The 23954-nt window shown below is 47.6% G+C and overlaps 2 protein-coding genes across 2 annotated transcripts in view; one reads left to right on the top strand and one right to left on the bottom strand.

Annotated features, from left to right (window-relative positions):
• The window catches only part of DEK (DEK proto-oncogene), a 34518-nt gene extending 31874 nt beyond the window's left edge, over positions 1-2644 (top strand). Inside the window, exons 10-11 of the mRNA XM_059179431.1 lie at positions 644-712; positions 1149-2644. Coding sequence (XP_059035414.1) covers positions 644-712; positions 1149-1160 — 81 coding nt within the window. The 3' untranslated portion in view covers positions 1161-2644. The remainder of the gene's footprint in view (positions 1-643; positions 713-1148) is intronic.
• Positions 2645-3039: 395 nt separating this feature from the next.
• Positions 3040-23954, bottom strand: part of KDM1B (lysine demethylase 1B) — a 60410-nt gene continuing 39495 nt past the window's right edge. The window contains exons 12-21 of the mRNA XM_059179430.1: positions 22852-22989; positions 21698-21869; positions 18416-18543; positions 17110-17241; positions 16498-16572; positions 12856-12972; positions 12041-12166; positions 11161-11283; positions 9413-9565; positions 3040-4888 (exon numbers count right to left, since the gene is read on the bottom strand). Coding sequence (XP_059035413.1) covers positions 4805-4888; positions 9413-9565; positions 11161-11283; positions 12041-12166; positions 12856-12972; positions 16498-16572; positions 17110-17241; positions 18416-18543; positions 21698-21869; positions 22852-22989 — 1248 coding nt within the window. The 3' untranslated portion in view covers positions 3040-4804. The remainder of the gene's footprint in view (positions 4889-9412; positions 9566-11160; positions 11284-12040; positions 12167-12855; positions 12973-16497; positions 16573-17109; positions 17242-18415; positions 18544-21697; positions 21870-22851; positions 22990-23954) is intronic.

The following is a 23954-nucleotide window of genomic DNA, read 5'->3' as shown; positions in this document are numbered from 1 at the left end:
TTCACACCGCAGTGTCATAGTGGAGTGGTTGTGACGGAAACTGTTCCTGGAAAAGCTGAAGCCATGTACTGTCTGTCCCTTCACTGAAAAACTGTCCTTACCTTCACTGCACCTCCGGAGTGAGGCCTGTGGTACAAATGGAGTCAGCCCAGGAGTCACTGTGAAGTTAGGTGGCAGAGCCAGTTGACAGGAGAGAGGGCTGTCTGGAAAGGTCTAGGAGTAGAGCACTGCTGGGACCCCCCGGATCTCGGGGAGGTCACCTGGGGGAAGGGATGCAGTGGTGGAGTGGAGGCCCAGGCTCGTCAGAGTTCAAGGTTGAGGAGCCTCAGTGGTGTTGGAGGACGTAAGAGAGAAGCGTAAGGGAGTCTCTAGGAAACATCTGACAGAGAACCCGCCAATATAAAGAGCTTAGTCCCCTTACCTGAGATCTGAGTGTTGGCCTTGCCTGCGTCTGTTAGCTCCGCTGAGATTCCCAGTAGCGTGTACAACAGTGATTTACTGTTGGCTCGTTTTGGGTCTGGTGAGCGAGAACCCTGAGCGCACATGCAGCTCTTCGTACACAGCATCCGTTTCTTTATCCAAAGGTGTAAAGCGTATCACTGGATTTCTAAATCTATTTTTAACCTTTTATTTTTTACCATAGGTATATGAAAATTATCCTGCTTATGATTTAACTGAAAGAAAAGATTTCATAAAAACAACTGTTAAAGAGGTAAGTATCTCCATCTTTTCTAATTTTGATCATTTTTGAACATCTAAGACAAAGGAATGATGTATATCAAATACTGCGTATTTTTCAAAATATTCACGTCACTAAATTGGTCATTTAACCCTCAAATTTTCTCAAGATAGGTGAGGAAAATATTTTTCCCATTGTAAAGCTTAAAAATACAGTCCGAACAGTAGTGATGAAAGCAGTGTCAGGCTCGCAGTGTAGGTGGGCAGCTGGGGGTGTCCCCAGTACTCCCACAGCCACATGAGCACAGTTGTTGTCCCCCAGAGGCAGAAGATTCACAGTAGCTAGAGTTTGATGTTGGTCCCAACAGATTTCCCAAGGTCACAGTTTAAAAATTTGGGGGGGTGGGTATATGATTTTTGTGTTTCTAATGTGCTTTGGGCATAGGAAAATGATGTTTCTCTCATTGCAGCTGATTTCCTGAGGCAGAGGAGACAGATGACTTGTCCCGTGGATGTAAAGATCTGATTTATACCATTATACCAGCAAAGAGAATGTATTTCCTTTTCTAAATCCCTGCAGGCATTGTGTTGGTAGAACTTATTGCCGATCTTTTTATCTTGAGTGTTAAGTAAATTTGAGTTTGTTGTTTTAAATTGCATTTCTATGCAGTTTTTAGTTTAAAATTTTGCATGGCAGTAACTGTTCCTTGCTTTTATAGCTGTATTTTGTACATTTTGGATTTCTTTATATGAGATTGTAGATTCTCGAACTGTTGTAGTTTTTAGCGCGCTTAGTAGTAGTCGCTTGTTTCGGACACACTTTTAATCAAGTAGAACAAACCATTACTGACATTTATACATGCAGAGACTATGGCAGTATTTAGTACACGAAATATTTTGAATACACATCTGTCAGTGGCGGTGTGTTCATCATATTAAAAATATACAGGCTTCAGCTATTGAGATTAAATTGGAAATTTTCTGCATGTGTATATATGTCAAATTGTCAGCATGACAAAAGTGACAGATGTTATTTTTGTATTTTTAAAAACAAATTTGTTGTATATAAAGTTTTTTTATTTCTTTTGTGCAGATCACTTTTTAAACTCCTCTAGGTAGGTATCTTTACAGTTCTAAACTATGAAATGTCAGTGTTCGGCCATATGGTATGACGGAGCAGTGAAAGTCAGAATTCAGTGGGGAAAACACTGAAGGAACAGACCGTTCTCTGCTTTGCCTCAGAAGTGTCATCAGGTTGTAGTTTTAGTGTTAATTCCGCAAGTGTCTGTAGATACATTTTATATTAGGGATCAACCAAATCAGTACATCAGAACTTCAAAATTTGGGGACAGGGTGGGAGTACGTTCAAGCACATTTCGCTTATGATTAATGAACTGATTTTTATTAACTGCTTTTGCCCATATAAAATGCTGATATTTACAGGAAACCGGGCCACCTTTATAATTATGATAAATGTACCAAGTATAATGCTAGAAGATAATGTGTAGGCAATAGTGGGTATCTCTGACACAATATTTCTCAAAAGTGATAAAAGACTTATTTTTAACATTAAAGAAGTTTAATGTATTTGTGGAATCAGGGCTTTTGGGTTTTAAATTTTGGCCAATCAGGATGCTAGGTGATCAGTATACAGACCACTCCCGAATGAGACTATTTTGTCTTTTAAATTGTCTTAATCAGTTTATTGAATAATCTCTGAATTTTAAAGTAAAACAATGCTACTTATGAGAGAACTAGGCCTTTGATAAACCAGTTGAGCATTTAAAATAAAAATCCATCCATAAAAATGGTGTGTGTTGACTGTTAGGGTTTAAACAGGTTTGACTTGTTTATGGATAAATGCAAATGAATGGAGTAAACAACTAAATGAGACCCAAGAATTGGCCTTTGATTTTAAATATTTAATTTGTTCCTATAAACCTTGTCAATAAAAATAATAAATCCATGCTCTTGTCTCCTGCATTAATGTCTTATGGTTCTTGTAGCATTTCCCCCCAGCTGAGGAACTCAGAACAGGTTTTTAGGTGGATTTAGCCCCACGATCCCAGTTAATTTGGAGTGCTGTTCAGAGATAACGGCGCACGGTTACATGAGCACGTACACGATGGAGAGGTCCCCAAGGAAAACTGGGAAGTGATCTCACAGAAGGTAGGTGAGTACAGTTACCAACTGTTTATTTTAGATCATTTACTTGAAAGGGGGTGAGCAAGTAAGACCTAGGAACTAAAAACAAAGTCTACAGAAGGCTTGGAGGAGAGGGGACAGGTGAGGTAGCATGCGAGTTCCCGGGGAAGGCGTAGCTGATGCGAGTGCGCTCGTCACTCTACAGTACACAGAGTATTTGAAAAACAAGTCTAGTTTTTATTAAGTAGTTATACACAACCAGCTGTTCACAATCTGCAGTTGAAACACTGTGTATTCACTGCTATTCAATTACAAAATCTTCAAACAGTGAAAAACCATAATCAAGAGGAAAAGTACCGTGGTTCCTTAACGAAAAAAAAGTCAAATGATGTCACTTAAGACAGGAAATTTTTTACATACACATTTACTGTACTTCAGCTAACGAGGTTCGCTTATAGCACAGTACAAGTTTAAGTGCCCAGAGACTAAACAGTTGTGAGCCATTTCAAACTTAAAATACTTTGCCTTTACGAACACATGCTATTCTTTAAACACTTTAGTACATAGTATTTTAAAGCAGAATACTTCCCAATCAGTACCAGTGACTCTCATCAGATAATGTAAATCTCAGCATTTTGCTGTTAACCCAACTTTGAAACCGATTTACTACTGTTTGCTTTTCTGTGTTTGTATCATACTCTGATGGGGACGGATGTGTCTAAGTTCTGTGTAAAGTTTGCATAAAATACACTGTTTCTACTTAGAAGTGGACTTTAAATTTTAAAAATACCTAATATTTTGCAAAGTCTTTAAAATCATTTTGAGTCCCTTTTTGAAGCAGACTAATAAGATTGAAAGAACTGTTAAGACTTTTTAAAACAAAAGCACTTAAGTTACCATCCACTTTTCTAATTTGGCAAGATAAGCATCCTGAAGACCCTGAAATCATTGTTTTAAATGAATTATTTTGTCATGAGTGAAAAAAGGAAAACGTATCTGCCATGTTCTCAGGCTTTTAAGATATGGCTTTAAATGTATAATATTTACCAGGATATCACATTTTTCTGCAGTTTTCCAGTGGACCTGCCTATGGAATATTGAAAACATAATGCTGTAAAAAATACTCTTAAGAGTTTGATTCTGTTATTTTAAAAAGAGGCAGTAGAGGGAGTTTTTTATTAAAGTATTCTGACAAAGATCTTTTTGCTAGTGGTTGCCAAAAGTAAGGCTATTTAAAGTGTACCACCCATCCCAACTTGGCTCTTAGAAAAAGAGCCATATTCTAATTGGCCTAAAGTATGAAGACTATAGTATCTCTACCCCATTCTAAGTGATAGAATACCTGTGCTGTTTAAGGAATTGGAAATTTTGCTGTTTTGCCAATGAGTGCACAAATCTAAAATGTATCACAAAAGATACCTGAATTTAAATTTTTGAATAACCCAATGGAAAGAAATATGTACAATATAAAACAGTCTGGAAGTTTCATTTACTTTCAGCTGAAGAGTTTGTGCTGTATCTGACACAGAAAGATTTGTATCTAAATTTTAAGTAAAAGCTCAATATTGGAGCTTTATGAAAGTCTTAAGGCTCATTGGCAAAGATACTAATAAACTGTCACAGAAGAAAAATACATGGCTTTTTCTGGTATTCTAATGATTGCTGCTTGGTTTCTCAATGTTTGAAAACTGATGAGTCCAACAAAATGTCCGATTTAAAGGGAGTCTCCAACCATGGAAGAAATCCTACCCAAAATCTTAATTTAAGGTTCCTTCTGCCTTATTCTGAAATACAGAAAACTTAGCCCTAATCAGCCTGTGGAAAAAGCAAATCTAAGTGCTTCGAAAGGATTCTTGGGGCTAATGGGGCTAATGCTCTCAGAGAAGGTTTTCCGTTCGGTTCTATGAAAGTGAGGTTTAACATGTGTTTCAGACGTTCCCGTCTGGGGCACAGAAGAAAGCCGGGTCCACACAAATTCTGTTCAGAAGGCTGCAATCTTGCTTGCTTCTCGAACGCCACTCAAATATGCCCCTGTAACAGTCTGTGGAAAATGCCTGTTTGTTGCCTGTAAGAAATAAGTGCGTAGCAGAAGGTCATGTATAAGGATCTTAAATGGTAATAAGCAAATAATCTGTACAAGCTTATACTTTAGATGGACGGCACTCCTTTGTGCTCTTACGAACACTACGCCGCCATCACTGCCCCTGAACTTCTCTGGTTAGCCCGTCATACCTCACCCGATCATTGCACAACTTACTCTACAGTCCTGTGAGGTACTGTGTGCCGGTCCTTAGGATACCACCTCTCTGTACCATGTGCCGGAACTAAGGGGAATGACTAAGACACAGTCAGTGCCCCACCCCCACCAGACAAGTAATCTCGCTGTTCGAATCGGCAGTGAGGGAGGCAACGAGCACGAACCCCTCCGTCCACAGTTGGAGTTTTGCTCAATGGCGGCAACAGACAGAGCTGTGTTACTCAACAGGAAGGTGAAAGAAAAGGTGAGGACTGGCACTGGGAGAAGCCCCCTTTCCAGGAGACTAGCTAGAACACAACCAGCAAGCCAAGAAGGGGAAAAGAGTCCCGACCTGCACCGCTGGGGGCAGGAACAATGACCAGGTCTGGGAGGCAGCTGTGGCAGAGCTGGTGAGCGCGCCTCAGAAGACGGGGAAGGACACGAAACCGCTCCGTGTGAACTAAGCTACTGCCAGGTCACCCGGGTGAATGGCTGGGATGCAGGGGAAAGGTCCGGTGCCAAAGACGTCAATGAATGGAGGTAATGTGGTCAGGAGGTGCCTGCCGTCCACGTACTGGTGGGGGAGGGGGCAGGAACTTCGCAGAAATAGGTTTAAAATTGTTCTTTAACTGTGAGGTTAAAGAAGCCCAACAGAGCTGCTCCTGGAAGCAGCTGACTGGCTGCTCAGCCTGTAGTCCTGCTCTGTTCCCACAAAGCTGCTCTGCAGCCCAATGACTCTGCAATAGCCAGCTTTTCAATGATCCGGACTTCTGGACTCCAGAAGAGTAAGAGAAAAGAACACCCACTCCATTTTCTTTGACACTAGAAAATGCGTGTGCTCCTAAGCTAACATACAAAGTGTGAAAACATGAAAGGGTGCTGAGAATTGCCTTTACTCTGCTCCGTTTGGGAAAGGTAGTGGCGTGGGGGTGGGGGTCAGAAGCAACCAATTCACCCCCCAAAGAATCCTTTAAAATTCTCAGCCACCAGAGGCATCAAGAACCACAGAGACAGAGGTTGGGCGTGAGTGGAAACAGGACTGAAGGCTACGAAGAGCAAGTTGGACCCTCACCGGCTTCCCGCTCCCACCACCTCAACCGGAGATCTGGGGAGGCAAGGATGAGGCACCAAACCATGCGGGGATTGAGTCAAGTCTTCATAACCAAGAGCAAAGCTTTCGGCTCCCAGGACGTCAGGAGCTGCCACCAAGCAAAGAGAAACTACATGTTCCCAGAGGCAAGAGCTACAGATAGACACACTGATGTTTGCGGATCCAACCGGCCGCTGGCCAGCTTGCGGTCACTCTTGGTAGGCTTTTATAAAGATGCCTCACTCAGATCTAAGCAGTCAAGGGTGGGAGACCTGGACATGTGGGAGGCAGAGGCTAAAGGAAACAAAACAGGAACTCAGTCATGAAGAGGGTGCCACCAAAGAATAATCCGAGGACAAGAATGTCCTCATAAAAGAGACAAAATTTATAAAGTTCAAGGGTGGGAAGTTGAATCTCCCCACAACACGGTAAGATGACAGAAACGAGTAACAGCAAAGAAAAAAGTCAAGATAATCAATTCAGGAGTTCCCATATATGTAACAGAAGATCTAGAAATAAGAGGGGGAAAATGTGGGGAGAGAATGATCAGAAGTGCAGAAACCAAGGACTGAAGGATAGGAGTGTCTAGATTACACACAAGCGAAAATGGGCACAGAAAAGAGTGGTAAAACAGCAAAACATTTCTCAACAAAAATAAACCAAGACAGAAGTTGTGCCACTTCATACCCATTACGATGGCCATTATCAAAAACCCACAGAAAATCACGGGGCGCCTGGGTGGCTCAGTTAGTTGAATGTCTGACTCTTGACTTGGCTCAGGTCAGGATCTCAGGGTCATGAAATTGAACCAAGCACCAGGTTTCCCCCGGTCAATGTAGAGTCTGCTTGAGATTCTCTCCCCCTTTGACCCTCCCCACCCACACATACACTCTCTCTAAAATAATAAATCAGTCTTAAAAAAAAGTCTCAAGTGTCGGAAGTGACTGCTGATGGGGTGTAAACTGATGCCATTACTGTAGGAACCAGTGTAGTGGCTCTTCAAAGAGTTAACCAGAGAGTTTGTGTATGACCCGGCAATGCCTTTTCTGGGCATATGCCCCAGAGAACCCAAAAGGGGTTCCTGAAGATCTGCACACACCGTGTTCCCAGCAGCATCACTCACAGTGGCCAAAAGGTAGTAGCAGCTCAAGCATCCAGGACGCGAATGTGTACACGGAATGTCATCTGTCAGGCGCCTGGGGGGCTCAGTGGGTTAAGCATCTAGCCTCAGCTCAGGTCATGGTTTCAGCGTCCTGGGATCGAGCCCCGCATCAGGCTCCCTGCTCAGGGGGAAGCCTGCTTCCCCCTCTCCCTCTCTTGCTCGTGCTCTAATAAATAATTTTTTTTTTTTTTTTTTAAAGATTTATTTATTTATTTATTTGACAGAGAGAGATCACAGGTAGGTAGAGAGACTGGCAGAGAGAGAGAGAGAGAGAGAGAGAGAGAGAGAGAGAGCGGGAAGCAGGCTCCCTGCTGAGCAGAGAGCCCGATGTGGGACTCGATCCCAGGACCCTGAGATCATGACCTGAGCCGAAGGCAGCGGCTTAACCCACTGAGCCACCCAGGCGCCCCTAATAAATACTTTTTTAAAAATGTGATCTATAAACGCAATGGACTATATTCAGTCTTAAAAGGGAAGGATATTTTGACCCGTGCCACAATCTGGATGAACCTTTAAGAACATTCTGCTGCAGGAAATAAGCCAATCATGAAAGGAAACACACGGTTCCTTCCACTGGGAGGATGGGGCACCCAGAACAATCCGTAGAGACGCAGTAGAGATGTGGCGGCCAGGGGTGGAGGGAGGGGGAGCGGGGAGTGTCGTTTCACTGGGACCGACTATCAGTTCCGCAGGATGAAGATGTTCTGGAGGGGACAGTGGTGATGGGGGCCCAGCAGCGTCAATGTACTTGATCCCACTGAACTGCAGACCTGAAAACAGGCAAGACGGTAAAAGCCTCATTCTAGATGGAAATGGGCACTTTCGTTCACGGTGTCCGGAACCTGACTGCGGCTACACCGAGACGGGGCGGGGGGGCAGAGCGCTTCTGTCCCAGCAAGTGTCCCACAGGGGTGACCACGAGACCCCCAACAGTCTCTGCGAGGCTCATGCACTGCAGTGGGAGTAACGAGACTCCTCAATATTAGAAACAAGGAAGAAAAATACTTTTAGATCATTTGCCAAAAGCACAATCCATGTAGTTCCTACAGTTCGACTTCTCAGGCCCTGACAAAGAAACTGGATCCCAAAGATGACAGGTGGGGAGTTGGTGACGTCTGTCCACGTTAAGTGGAGCTCAGAGAAGACCAACCACAAGAACTGTGGGTTGACTGACAGCAACAACTGCCGACTCAACAGAAGTTCTTTATGGACTTAAAAGAAGTTATGATGGTAAACTGTACGTTGTGCATAATCTACCACAGTTTAAAACAAACATTAAAAAGAAAGGAGAGAGTAATCTAGAAAATAAAACGCCAAGCCTGGAGAGCGGGAAGGCGGGGTCCCTGAGATCAACCAGTGCAGACCAGCGCACTGGCCAAGGGACGCCAGGAAGGGGGTTTCCAAAAGTGGAGCGAACGTGCCAGGCCCCAGGGACTTGGTGGTGCTCTGGGGAGGACGGCGGGGCGGGGGACAGAGCACCGAGCTACTGAGCACAAGGGCCATGACGACTGTCAAAGCTGCATGAACACCTCAGCCCTGCAGGAAGCCACGTCACAGGAGCACCAATGCGCTTCCCCAGTGTGAAAGCCCCACACCACACGGGCCACATCGTCAGCTGAGAGGAAGCCAGCGGCCCAAGTCTGCCTCATCACAACAGAAGTCAACAGCAGAAATGTTTGGAAACAGGAAGTAAATTCCCAAAGCAACGACAGAAAGGGTTAAAAACAGCTGTCCTGGGAGGGGGAGGAGGGTGTTGAGGGGGCATCTGTTGTCCTGCGTCATGATGTGTGTGTGTGTGTGTGTGGTTTTTTTAAGCTTTATTTGAGGGAGAGAGAGTGCGGGAGTTAGGGGACAGGGAGAGAGGGCAGCAGCCTCCATCCTGGCACGGAGCCCCACTGCGGGGCTCGATCTCACCATCCTGAGATCAGGACCTGAGCTGAAATCCGAGTCAGACGCTTAAGGGACTGCACCACCCAGGTGTCCCCGGGGTCAGAACACTTTGACCATATCTGACTTTGCTTCGAAACCCTGGACATACCCCACTTCAATTTAAAGAAAGTAACTAAGTAAAAGGCATCTGGTTCGGGACCCCGACACGCACCTCCCCGGCGAAGAAGACTGTTCCTTGTATCTCCTCGGCGATGATGTCGTAGGCTTCCCCGCTCCCGCCTGTCTTCACAAAGCTGTACGCCATCTGGATCCAGGGGTCTGTGCTCCACCGAGTGACAAAATACTTTGTGGGATCTGGGACTTCCTGTGTCAAGCAGAAGGAACCATGAACCAGGATCCAAGAGGGACTGAGACAGCTGTGGCCTGGAGCAGCGACCCCCAGGCCCCCGCCTCTAGAAATGGGCTCATCCCTCTGCACTGGCCCCTACCGTCCCCTGCATCCAGCCTGGCCCTGGACTTGTGTGGCATCCTTGACGCCCCGCCCAAACTCTGCAACCTCCCAACGTCTCCCATCTACACCGTCCCCAGCCAGAGACGCAGGCCCCCCCACCCAGGCCGGCCCTCGCCAGCGGCTAAGACTCGGGGTGGCCCTGGCTGCGGGGCAGCCCAGCAGGTGCTACGATGGCAGAAGAGGGGCCGGTGGGCCGGAGCAGAAGGGAAGGGGGCAGCCCTGGGACGGGCTGGAATCCTTAACAGCCTTCACAGAACGGCCGTAGGATGCTATGTTTCACATTCACTAAGTTTCAAATAATTCTATGCTTCCGACAGGCACCAGCAGGAAAACTATTTCTACAGAAACAAGGTGCTCAGTTCCAAATAACTAGCATGGAAACAAGTTTGGGGGCAAAAACCCCAAGTGAGGGACAACTGTAAGACATGATCACATCACATAAAATAAGCAACACCCCCACCCCCCACCAGGGAGGCCTCTCTTTCTCTAATTTATGTAACTTTTGAGTCATTTCAGTTCTTTCTACTCCCACTCCTTTATTTGGAAAAGATGGAAGCCGCACCATTTCCAGGTCTCCAGAAATGGTGAGATTTGGTAGCCTGGCAAATAGCACGGACCCTGAGCTCCTCGGAGAAAAAAGACAGAGAAGGGACGAGCTGCGTCTGTGGGGTGGGCGAAAATTCTGGACAACATTCCTTCAGAAGGGAAGCTGTCAAAGCTTGCTGGGGTGTGGGGTAATCCCGGACATCGGGGAAACGCGGAGCTCCCGCCATCCCCGGGAGAGCAGGGCCGCGGCGCCGGCTGCAGCGCACACACTCCCACGGGAACCGCACAGGAGACCAGCCCGGCCTCTGCAGGAATGACGTGCAAATCCGTGCCGCGGTCCACATTCTGGGCAGTTCCCCAGCGAACAGCCACGCTCTGTGGATTAGCAAACGGGAGGGAGGGAGGGAGGGAGTGCGTGATGTGAGCAAAAAAGGAAGACCGTGGTGTGACGGGTGGTAGGAATATCGCTGCAGGCTCTGTGTGTCCCCCTAAAATTCCTACGTTGCTGCCCCTCGCCCCAGCACCTCCGAAGGGGACACTCTCCGAGAACGGGCCGTCCGTGAGGCGATCCTGTTAGAGCCTCCGGGTGGGCTCTGACCCAGGAGGACTGGTGTCCTTGCGAGAAGAGGGGAGGAGGGCATGGACAAGCACAGAGGGGAGGGCGAGCGAGGTGGCCGGGAGCAGCGGCCATCTGCAGGCCACGGAGGGCGGGCGGCCTCCGAGGGAACCAGACCCGCCGGCACCTGCTCTCGGACTTCCGGCCCCAGCCCGGGGAGAAAATGCGCGGCTGTGGTTCCCGCCACCCAGTCGGCTGTCTGCCACGCTGGCCCGTGCGGACCGGCGCAGGCGCAGAGCTTGCATCCTCGGGGCTCCCGCCGCGGAGAGCGCGCTGGTTCTCTGACCTGCTCCTTGAACAGCTCCCGGAGCACAGCCATGCACAGCTGCAGCACCTGCTTGTCGTCCAGGGTCCTGACGGACGCCACGGCCTCCCCGGCGACCACCGACATCAGCACGCTGTGCTGCTTCTGCAGACGGGAGAGGAAGGCCCTGGCAGTTCACGTTCTCTGCTTTCAGGACGGAAGTCCCCAGCCCCTGTGCTCACAAGCACCCCCGACCCCGCAGCCCCTCCCCACCCTCGTCTCGGTCCCCAGCCCACTTCCCTCACAAAACTCCTTATTCCTCTAGACATTCTGTGGCAGGAAGGAGGGTAAATAGGAAGGCTCAGGGATGCTCTAGGCTTTCCCCTCGTACGAGCTCGTTCTAGAAGAAACAGGATGGAGAAGGCATGTCTGCAGGTACAATAAGAGAAAAATCCTTCTCATTCGGTAAAGAAATTTTGCCCATGGCTCCCAAGGGAAACCTTTGAAGATGAAGTTTCTTGGGAGGAAGAAGAAAAGGGAACAAGAATGATCTGCAGGAACCAGTAGTTCCTCTCCTGTCCCAGGCCCGCCCCTCGCCCTCTGGGCCGCTCACAGGAGGACCCTCGAGAGCGGTGTTCAGGTCCCACTCATCACCGTGCCGCGCTGACTTGCCCCAAGAGGACGCCCCACCGGCCCGAGAGACCAGTTTCCTAAAGCAACTGATCCACTGCCCGGGGAGCAACGACCGCCCTTGAAGAGCACACGGCAGGTGGTGGGGCTGCCGCAGGACAACGGCCCAGGCCCAACATCCTCAAGCACAGCAACACGGACCCAGAGCGTCCACCGTGCCCTTCGGCTCCGCAGTGTGACCGGATTCTAACTGCGGCAGGGGAACTCAAGCCACATTTCGCCAGCGACTTACCTGGGGATCCATGTCATAGAACACAGCGAAAAGCCCCCGCTTGCTGGCGCTAGGAGGTACGTGACCAAAAAAGTCAGCCCCTTGAACTTTACTGTCCCAAAATCGGTAAGGGAATTGCAAGGCAATCTGGAAAGTGAGCAAGAGAGGGAGAGGGTTAGGAGTCCCTGGGATCAGGAGTATGGCAAGCTCTAAGGAGCTACCTACAGTTCTGGACTGAAGAGCTAGGCATGGAAAACAAACCTAAACGCGCCCTTTCCATGCACCTGTCTTGTTGTCCTCTCGTGAGCATCTGGCTTTTTGTGCTGTTTAGTCCCATACTTCCACCGATGACGGGGGACCCACCAGCAACCACCAGGCTGATGGGAAGATGCAAAGCATTCCTAAGACCGGGTCTGGAAGCAAACGTCGCTACGACCAATTCTAGCCACCCCTAGGGCCGCCAGGATCCGCTGAAACCCTCGCATTTCTGCTAGAGATTTTAAAGGCAGAGGAACTGAAACTCTCTCCTCACTGGGACCAATTAATGGAGGGCAGGCAAAGAAAGCAGCCCAAAAAAAGAAAAAAAAAATAGCTACCTTTTTCCATATTTATATGCCAAGTTAAAATTCTGAATAATAAGATTCATTTTCCTAATGTCAAAATTCAGACCTTGGCCCAGCTTTCCTCCTCTCGTTTTGCTAGTATCCTTCTGTATTCTTCATGAATGATTATTCAAATGTAAAGAAAATCTTTGAATTTTATTTGAATTAAAAAATTATCCCCTACTGCCCAATACCATAAGGAACTGCAGTCACCCGGCTTGAGTAACTTGTCACCTTTTCAATGATGCCTGCACCTAAGCTGTTGATAGCCTTCATCTTCTTTTCTGACAGTGGTGGGTTAAAGTGGATGGCACCCTTCTGCAGTAAGGCCAGTGGGACCGTGACTAATACCTGTGAGAAAAAATGAACAATGAACACACGAAAGCAACTGAACCTAACACCACAACCAATCAGTGGGTTCATTTCCAGGAAAATCTCAACACACAAAGGACATTTCTCCCTACTGCCAATCATGAGACTGTCAACGTCCCATGTTATACTGGGAAGAGCAAGTGCGTCATGTACCATTGGCCAGGTTGTTCACTGCACAAGGGTGCCTGGCTGAGCAGAAGTGGCATCCACATGGAAGAACTCACAGAAAGGTCTTGATGGTTTAGAATAACCCTGGGTAGAAAGGGTCAGTAGATCCCAATCCTGAAAAGCAGTACTGTAATAGGAAATAATCCTAAATATGGAATCAGGAAACTATATTTATCATATCTGACACTTTCTAGTGTGTGGCCAATACCTGCCCTGCTAACCTCAAAGAACTAAGGTAAGGCTTAAAATGAAAACTCTTACAACATACATCAATATGTTACATAAATGGTAAAGCACATCAAAAACAGTACAGAGTATTATAATCACAGAGAGCCACAAAAATTTTTTTAAGGAGAAAACAATTTATCGCGGGGTCTCCAATGGCTCACAAAATCATTTAGGAGAACTGAAGTAACAGGTGCTAACAGAGCCTTCAAGAATGACCCTCCAAGTCCCATCACAGAACCCAGCCTCAAAGAGCTGCTGTCTCTGCATACAGTCGGGACATCTCTGGCTCCAGAGCCACGTCACCATGACCAGCGCCAGAAGCCATCACTCCTGCTGCCAGCTCGAGAATCGTGCCGCTTACAGAACAAGCTGCACCAGCAACGTGGGCTCCTGAGGCCCTGCCTTGTGACTCCCCTGCAGAGAGGGAGTGGACCCTGGGGCCTCCACCGGCCCCGCTGCAGGAGAGCCTGACACCTTGACCGTCCTGCTCGTCGAAGCAGAAGCAGAAGCCACACCAGGGCTTCCAAGTCTCCCACTAGTGTGGCTGAGTGGCTGCACCATTTCCATCCAGAACCTCAGTTGCTAGGGAGTCTGGGAAGTGTGTGTGTGTGTGTGTGTGTGTGTGTGTCTCTACTTCCGCCAGCTATGCTGGGGGCCTGCACAGCAGGAGCAGCGTGCCATGGAACTGAATGCCAACCACTCTAGCTACCAGAACCCTCACCAAAGACTGAGTGTGCTTGGCTTGAACCCCAACTCCAGGATCCCAGGAAGGCCAGAGTTCTTCCTATCATTGTGTCACTATTTTCTGCCACAGGGAACATGCAGAAAGTATTTTCAGTGTCATCACCATGAAATCAAAAAAAAGGGGAGGGGGGGGGCGCATGGGCAGCTCAGTTGGTTAATCGTCTGCCTTCAGCTCAGGTCACGATCCCACGGTCCTGGGATGGAGCCCCGTGCCAGGCTCCCTGCTCAGCAGGAGCCTGCTTCTCCCTCTCCCTGTCCCCCTGCTCCTGTGCTCTGTTTCTCTGTCAAATAAATACATAAAATCTTTTTTTTAAAAAAGGAGCAATTGTTCTCGTGGATGCATAGGAACTTCAAGGAAATAAGATCTAGATTTTAAGATTTTATTTATTTATTTATTTATTTGTCAGTGAGAAAGCAACTGTATAAACAGGGGGAGCAGCAGGCAGAACAAGAAGCAGGCTCCCCACTAAGCAGGGACTCGGTCCCAGGACCCCAAGATCATGACCTGAGCTGAAGGCAGGCACTTGACTGACGGAGCCACTCGGGCATCTCAGATCGAGATATTTTCTTAACAACCAAAAAGCTTTCAAAAGCACATGAACTGGGCACCTGAGTGGCTCAGTGGGTTAAGCCTCTGCTTTCGGCTCAGGTCATGATCTCAGGGTCCTGCCACTGGGTCCCCCATCAGGCTCTTGCTCATCGGGGAGCCTGCTGCCCCCTTCCTCTGCTGCCTGTCTACTTGTGATCTCTCTCTGTCAAATAAATAAATAAAATCTTAAAAAAAAAAAAAAAAAAAAAAGCCCATGAGCTAAGGTAAACAGGCGGAAGAGATAAACAGAGCTGGCCAGAGACTCACACCAGCTCTCCGGGCAAGCAGCCTGGAGACCCGCACTGCAGCTTTGTTTGTAAACGTTTGTGGGTGTGTCAGGCTGGGGCGGTCATCCTTCACTTACAAGTTGGTTTGGAAACTTCCAATTCAAACCATGTGATGCGTGCAGACTACCATAAAAATAAAAAGACTTTAAACATTTCGGAGCAGACTTTGAAACACGGCTCTGCCCTAATACCCCTGGAGAGTCGGATCCAAAGAAAGGAATGCAAAGGTGCCTGGTCAGGGTCAGGCAGAGGGTGACCTAGCAGACGGTGACCCAGCAGGGGCCGCCAAGAGGCAGAGTCACAAAATCCCAGAGGTTCAGCCATCAGCTAATGTACAATTTTACAAAGAGGTATTTAAAAAAAATTTCACCACCAGGAGGAGCCTCAGATATTAGCCTGACTCTCACTTTGGGGCTCACAGTAGAGGACACTGTCGCTGGCCCGGCCGCAGGCTGGACTGACCGGGGGAAGCATTACAGACATGACCAGCCCGAGTCCCTGAGAACCTGTGCGGGGAGGAGCTCTGGCTGCGGTTTTTCTTCCTAAGCCCCTCATGGGCGGTTCCCATGTGAGCCGGGACTAAGCAGCACTACAGTCCGAAGGCTGCATCCCACCAGCCCCAACGCCCCCGCTAGCCAATGGCGGGAGTGACAGGAGGATCTGCCCCGTGGGCTCATACCCTAGACCCCGTCTCTTCACTTGACATGCAATTCTTAGGAGCATCGTGGGCCATGGAGTACCTGGAAATAACTGGAAAGTGCAGAGCACAGCTAATCTAGGAACCAGTGATAGTCTCTCAGTTATACATTTGGGTCCTCATTTGAGACATAAATAAATCGAAATAAACTTATGGGGCTTATTCATCCCTTCTGCTTCAAGGAAGCACCCCTGTTCTCCCCAGCAATACAGAAATCTCCGTGTGACATCCCAGAGTATAACACCTTCCACTGTCCACCTACTGAAGTTTATAAAAAAATCCCAATAATATAAAAGTTCTCCTGACAGTTTCAAAATGAAAACACAGAGCTGCCTTGAACAGAAAAATGATCCCATAGCAAAACAAACTACAAAAAAAAAAAAAAAAAAAACCACCGCCAACTTGGAAAATACCAAGAATTAAACTAAATAAACTTTTTTTTGGTAATACACAACTTCTCAGATCCTTTAACATACTCATACTTAACCCAAAAAGTAGACTGCAGTACACAGTAGTTTTCAAACTTATTTGGCCAAAGGATTTTTCATATTCAACTCTCAAGACTCATGTACCACAAGAAACACTTTTCAGAATTTCACCTACCATGAAATCCATATGGTGTTAGATCAATTATCTCAGATCTGCAGACCCACACAGGATTGAGTGGAGACAGGTAAGTCTTCAGGACTCCATCTCCAGGCAGATTGCCAAAGGCAAACTACTTGGTGGAAAACACGGTTTTCCCAGACCCCCAGGCCCGTAGCAGCACCTAGTGAAATTCTAGCACCTACCTTTTGTGCTGTATACCCTGTCCCATCCGTAATGGCAACCTGCACTTCATCTCCAGAATAGTCAATGCTCTGTACCTGCTCGAGAAAAACAATCATGAAAACCATGAGACGGAGCCGTACGATCCAGGATCCTCTCCCAGTATATCGTGTGAATTTCTATCTCCAAGATGCCAAAGAATCACGTTCTGGCATTCAGAGATCTGAACGACATTTACAGCTTACTTCAGGGAACTCTCATCCAGTCATTAAAATTTATAAACACTGTCAGAATATGGAAAATCTTTAAAATCGCTTATCTAAAGTGAAGGATACACATAAGTTACAGCCCCTGTGATCAGAGCAATGCGCAGTGCGAACGCATAGGGACAAACACGCGAAGGGAAAAATTTCCGAATGAACACAGATGCACAGCGTCAGGGAGGTCATGAGACTCCCGCACACATGAGTAACCAAGATGCATCTGTACCACGGCTGCTTCCAAACAGCGGGGCCCTAATGAACGAGGTCACGGCAAGCACCTGTCTCCTGTGTCATCCACGTGCCCCACGCTTCCCACCCTCCAAACACAAGGTCAATTCAGAGCTCCCCCCGTCCAACGCTGTCAACACTCACTGGAGACTCGAGCCGAATGTCTAGGCCTTCTGCCAGTTTCTCAATGATTACGGAGTAGCCAGGCATTAGCAGAGTGTGGTCACCAGCGAACTGGGCAAAGAATTCGTTGTGGTCCCAGGAGCGAGCAGACACCTGGGAAGCGATAATGTGCAGGAAAGCTTATTTTTTTGTCTGTCTATCCATCTATTTATTATGTAAACTCTACCCCTAATGTGGGACTTGAACTCATGACCCCAAGGCCGAGACTGGCATCTTCCACCAACTAAGCCAGCCAAGCACTCCAGGAAAGCTTATTTTAGAACAAAAGGTAGACATGATTTCGACCTGCTCCTTGACAGCAAGGTATACTGTGTATCAACAATGCTGAAAAAGCAGAACTCGATGAATGAAACTGGAGAACTCCATCTATAAGCATGCCAACCGTCACCAACGTGGCATTTCTATAGAGGCTGAAATCCTGCATGATTTTGGAAAACAACGTTACTCCGATGGCAATGGTGAATGCCAGGGTATCTCAGCTGGTTAAGCATCTGCCTTCAGCTCAGGTCATGATCTCAGGGGGTGGGGTGTGTGTGTGTTGGGGGGGGGGTCCTTGCTCAGTGGGGAGTCTGCTCCTCCCTCTGCCTACCTCTCCCTCCCTCCCTCCCTCTCTCTGACAAATAAAAGAGTTAAAAAAAAAGAATCGAATGAAAATGGAGATATCCTGATTTGGACAAATAAGCCAGGGTCATCTGTGGAGCCTCAATTCAAAATAAGATCTGAGTATCAAGACCTTGGTCGTTACAGGAGTGAGGCAAGTTTAAATTTATTTCAGCAAGATTCACAGACCACGCCTGCAAAGCTCCTCTATTTCGGTCTCCGGAGAGCAGTGCTCTCAGACCGCGCAGGGCTCCCCAGGGCCGCCTGCAGGGCCTCCGCGGAGCGCGGAGCGGGGCGCGCAGGGGAAGGAGGGCAGCCAGCACGCCCGGCTCTGGGCCCCGCGCAGATCCAGCGCCAGGGCCCTCCTGACACATTCTCTGAAGAAAGGTTTCTCCAGCTCTAACAACAAAACGAGGTCTAAACCACGTGGGGCGACTTCGCTCAGAAGTCATGGTTTTTGAACTTGCAAAGAGCAGAACCCGTATTTCCTGTTTACCCGGAGCAGCCCGGGTTCCGGGCCAAGAGCCGGCCCACGGACACACGCACTGACATGCGCCGAGCCTGGGTCAGGGCCAACACCCGGCACGGGGAAACACGCGCAGCAGCACATGTCCCCAGCCGGGACCCCGCACCCAGACACGCGCCCCGGCCCCGCGAGCCCGCACACCTGGCGGAGGCTGCTGCCGCAGGCGTACTCCAGGTTGCTCAGGTGGAAGTGTAGCACCTGCTCCTCGAGCTCACTGAACTGGACGCCGGACTCCGTGATGAACGCTTTGTAGATCTCCTCTATCTTTTCTGTAACGGGGAGGGAGCGAAGCAGAGCCAAGAGCGGTCACGCCGTTTCCTCATCCTTTACCCTGCGTTCTGTTCCTCCGGCGACCCCACAAACCCCCGAGCGGCCGAGGTCCCTTCCCAAGGAAACCCGGGGTGCGTGGGGTTGGGGGGACAGGACATGTTGATAAGGTTAGTTTCGCTCAGGAAGGAAAAGCTTATCTTAACTGGAAACACAGTCTGTAGGCTCTGCATCTTCAACCATGTTTCGTTACTGCCTCGTTGAACAATTTCTTCTTTTTTGCTCAAGTTTGGAGGGGGAGGTACCCCCTGTGCCCCCAGAGAAAATTCCTCCTCCCTTTCTGGTACTGCGACCACCTCAAGTCCAGTTCTTAGAACATCTCACCTCAAGGCAGAGCCCTACAATCGACTACCTGCTACATTCTCTCCAAAACAAGAATAATCCATCGCGGGCTTTCGTCCCCTGAGCCTTCTGCCTCCATGCCTTTTCACTACTGGTTTTCTGCTGCCTGTGTAATAAATCCCCAAACCCACAGCCAGACCAAGCCAGCACACTTTCAGCCTTTCTAAAGACAGCGCCTACCACCTGCCCGTTCACAAGCTCTGCTGAGGGGCAGCCGGGTCTCTGCCGGGTAAATGCCAACCGTGGGAGGACTGCTGCCACCTCGCCCCTCACTGGCTGCCCCCCATGGCCTGGCCCAGCCCCCTTCCACTCCAGCATCCGCCGGCCACCACACGCCTTGGGAATCCTGCTTACTAGCAACCCCCACCTTCATCCATTCCACGCAACCGGAACGTTCAACTACACAGACACACAGCCCTGTGGTATCATCGCTTGGCTCTTAGATTCCCTTTGTGGGGGGATGCGGGGGGGCTCGTGTCTGACAAACTGTAAACATCTTAGCACATGGCACTTCTTCGTAACCTTTGCCGTGATGACCACCAGCCCACATGTAGGCTGTAGACTCAAAGTCTGTGTACTTGCTCAACTAGACAGGGAACTGAAAGTGAGTTAAGAAAAAAAAAAACTTGACAACTCCAGCCTCTCATTCAAATTCATGCTACATCACAATATGGGGATGGTCACAGCACCGCTGGGTCCGTGCTAGGCTTCGGCCCCCCGACCACAGGGCCTTTGCGCTACCTTCATGATCATCTTGCAGTCCTACCCTGCCTCCTGCTACATGGTTTCTATTTTCCTTCAGGTTTTGTAGAGATTCGGGAGGAACCAAGATCTCTAAAAACCAAGATATAAAATTAAGTATTAATAGACTGGGAAAAGCCTTAATGTGAATTTTATGTAAATTACACTTAAAAGCTTTAGTACATATGCTCTCTGAAATTAACTCTCGCTTCTCAGTGTTTCTATCTGGATGTTTTCAGCAAAGTGCTAATGAGCTGGCATCTCTGCGCAGACACTACGAGGCGGGAGAGAACCGGGACCTTGTTCATGCAGACACGTACGCACCGTTATTAGAGCTTTCCCAGATAATACTAATTAGAAAACACAACTTACACAGTTGTTGTCGCAGACCCTCCCTTGATAACTTTTTTTAATTGGCCAAGACAAAGCAATATTGTTAACATTTTTACCTGGTGGCCTTTTGGGTGTAAGACCTTTTGGGTCTTAGGACCCCCCCCCCCCCCCGCCCATCCAGCGATTACCCCCCACGCACACCACACTCACTAAATTCTGAGCACATCCACCAAGTCAGCCTAGGAACGGCCCCCAACTCCGGAAAAGTCAACAACGTCCCCCTGGGTCTGGCCATTAACTCCGTTTGATTAAATGATCCCTGTGCTGCCCAATTTCTGAAAATGTTGTGTGAGATTCCGTAGAGGCTCATTTACAAATAAGGGTGACTGGAGGGTCTCAAGCAGGAGGGGGAAGGGAAGGGGAAAGAGAGGGGACAGTGCTTGCTACTGAGACCTCGACCCCAAACAATGAGGGAGCATACACCAGGACGCAGAACTAAGAACCCTTTCAAGGAAACATACACCTGAAGCAAATTAACATCCTGAGAACAGAGTTCAAATGATCGCACTTGAAGAAACCACAACAGGCCATCAAAACCCATGAGTGGTAGGGACGCCTGGGTGGCTCAGTTGGTTAAGCGGCTGCCTTCGGCTCAGGTCATGATCCCAGCGTCCTGGGATCGAGTCCCGCATCGGGCTCCTTGCTTGGCGGGGAGCCTGCTTCTCCCTCTGCCTCTGCCTGCCACTCTGTCTGCCTGTGCTTTCTCTCGCTTCTCTCTCTATGACAAATAAATAAATAAAATCTTTAAAAAAAAAAAAAAAAAAAAAAAAAAACCCATGAGTGGTACATACAGGTCGTAAGAACTGTAGGCTAAACGAACATCAACTTAAGAAGCAGAATGGTCAAATCTCCACTGGCACCCTCGTGAAAATGAGTGCTTACAGACAAGTTTTCCAAAGAGTACAATCAACTGAGAATATTTGGTCCAATTAGTAACAAAGCCTAACAATTTTGAATTAAAATTTTCCAACTGCAACACATATTCTTACATTCTTAAATAAAACATACTAAAAAACAAATAAACAAACAAAACCAAAACAACCTCAAGCTATTGCCCCCAAAAAGGGAAAAGAAATCCTGACATACAAAAACTCTTTTCATCTAGAAGGGACATTACGGGGACGCCTGGGTGGTTCAGTTGGTTAGAAGGGACATTACGGAGGGACTACTCACATGGGGCCTATACCACGTTTCCTTAAAATAAGCTCCTCTGGGAAGCTGAAAATTAAACATTTAAGTAAATCTTTCAAACATCAGCTATTTTATGCAACGTAAGATCTGAGTGTGTTCACGCACACAAGCCTCTACAGGTCCTTGAGAAAGTTCTCCACAGAGCATAACAGTCCAGAAGGAAGGCTCCTAGGACTTCTCCTGTGTGTGTGTGTGTGTGTGTGTGTGTGTGTGTGTGTTTTAACACAAGCTCTACGCCCATCATGGGGCCTGAACCCGTGACCCCGAGATCAAGAGTCGCAAGCTCTACGGACTGAGCCTGCCAGGTGCCCTTCACAGGACTCCTCCGACGGCAGACGTCCAAGCACACAGGTGGACGCTGCTAGTGTTCATCAAGCTAGGGAGACAAGGGGACTGCGATGGAACATTCAGAACGCCATTCCCCCATACCTCCTAAAGGAACATCTTGGAGCTGAGTCTTATCCTTCCTCCACTCAGAGACAACATCCAAGAGAGCATTAAAATGAAAATCCATGCGCTTGTCAATGGTGGGGTCCGTAATTCGTCCACCTTCCTGAATTAAGTCACATCTCTCTCCAAATTTATGCATGCTGATGCCAAGCTTCAAAATAATGAGAATAAGAAGGTGAAATTTTGCCCTGGAAAAAATACTTACAGGTTCTAAGCTGAAATTAGACAGAGCTCTCATGGAGAAAATGGTCTAGCAGTTCTCGAAGAGAAAGCTAAATGTGCTTCCTGGGGGGTGGCAGCAAAGGGAGGCAGTGAGAAAAAGAGCATGAAATCCACGAGACCTTATTTCAGGAGAAGGTGAAGTGACAGCAGCAGCGTCCATGCCATGTACTCTACAGCTTTGCGGGCAGCATGTATTAATGCTCCCAGTGCTACGGCCGAGCCCGGCCTCTCCTTGTTCTGACATTCCAGCCCCACTGCAGACTCTCCCGTAAATGAGCACGCAACCACACAGACACTCATGGAAGGTGATGCTGAATTTACTGTCAATACGTAATACTTCAGGAAAAAACCTTGGGCCTACCGGGTCTTCAATGAAACTACAGAGAGTCGCCCAATAAAAGACAGGATGCCCAGGTAAAATTGGACTTTCAGAGGAACAATGAGTAGTTTGGGTTTTGGTGTCTGTTTGTTATTGTTTTTGTTTTTTTTTTTAGTGTAAGTATGTCCCAAATATTGCATGCAAAACATCCCATGGAATATTTGGGACATACTTATCCTAAACACAATACTTGTTGTTTATCCAAAAGCCAAAAGTAGCTGGGCATTCTGTATTTTTATGGGCTCCATCTGGCAACCTTAAGATGAGCTAATCGAGTGGCCTGGAAATAACACACAAATATAATTAAAAATCTCAAAAAAAAATTTTTTTATGCATGCTACAGTTCTACCTTCTCTGAAAGGAAGAACTGTAACTACTTTTGTTGACTTTTCATGGGGGGGAGGGTGAGGGGGCAAGAAATCATTTAGGGGTGGTTCTGTATCATCAAAAAGCATTATTAATACTACACACAAGAAAAGTGAGACCAATTTTTCTTCTGATTATCTACAACACAAATGTTAAAGAAACCCACTTGTTCACACATTAGTGCTACTGGGTTGTTGATACAGCCGTTGACAATCTGGGCTCCTCTTCCCACTGTGACGCCTTTAAAAGATTTATCATCCCATACTCGGCCTCCAATTCGGTCTTTGGCTTCCAAGACAGTTACCTAAAAACACAGGCAATCAGGGAAGCTGAATAGGATAAGAAACTGTATTAAAAGCAGTGCTATAAATCCAGAATGACACACAGTTATGTAAGTTCCAGATCTGGTTAATTATGGTATCACTCGGGAAAAAACTTTAAAAAGAAGGTAGCGTGAACAGAAGCCAATGTAGATGTTGAAACAAACCATCCAGTTTTTAGCAAGAAGGGGAGTGAGTGGTCTGCTAGTGAGATCCCTCAAACGAGATCTCTCTCGTCTCCAATGCCATAATGATAAGATTGGATGAATTAGTACATGAAACGTACTCTGAAAGTTTTTACTTAATACTAGTCCATAAATTAAAAAGCACTGTAAGAGGGGTGCCTGGGTGGCTCAGTGGGTTAAACCGTCTGCCTTCGGCTCACGTCGTGATCCCAGGGTGCTGGGATTGGGCCCCGCATCAGGCTCTCTGCTCAGCGGGGAGCATGCTTCCCACCCCCACTTGTGATTTCTGTCAAATAAATAAATAAAATCTTTAAAAATAAATAAATAAATAAATAAGCACTATAAGAGACCAGACTAAAGAGGTGAGTTTTCCTTTAAAACGACTCTGCAAAATGCCTTCAGCTTTGCAAATAGGCCTTAACTTCCCTAGGAAAGGACTACTGTTAAAAATAAAAGTGTACGTTGATCATACTACCCAAGTATGACCTGGTGGGCCTGGCCTAAGCAGGTTGGCCCCACACCCAGACAACGTTACCTCCCCCCAATTTTGCACGGCATGAGGAGCTGCCGGTGGTGGACAGTTCTGACAACCAGCGCCACGCTTCCTTGGGTCGCAGTAACCCAGGGGAAATGTGACTCCTACTTCGTTTCACTTCTGGATCCCTAACAGGACTCTTTCAACTTGCTCAAGGATGTTCCCCAAGTCAACCATCTCGGTTACTCTGGGGAATCTCTTTCCTAACAGAAGAAGGACGGTTGGTCTC

This window comes from Mustela lutreola, chromosome 6 (assembly GCF_030435805.1).
Source record: "Mustela lutreola isolate mMusLut2 chromosome 6, mMusLut2.pri, whole genome shotgun sequence".
Lineage (NCBI taxonomy): Eukaryota > Metazoa > Chordata > Mammalia > Carnivora > Mustelidae > Mustela > Mustela lutreola.
This window is presented reverse-complemented; position numbering and strand designations above follow the sequence as displayed.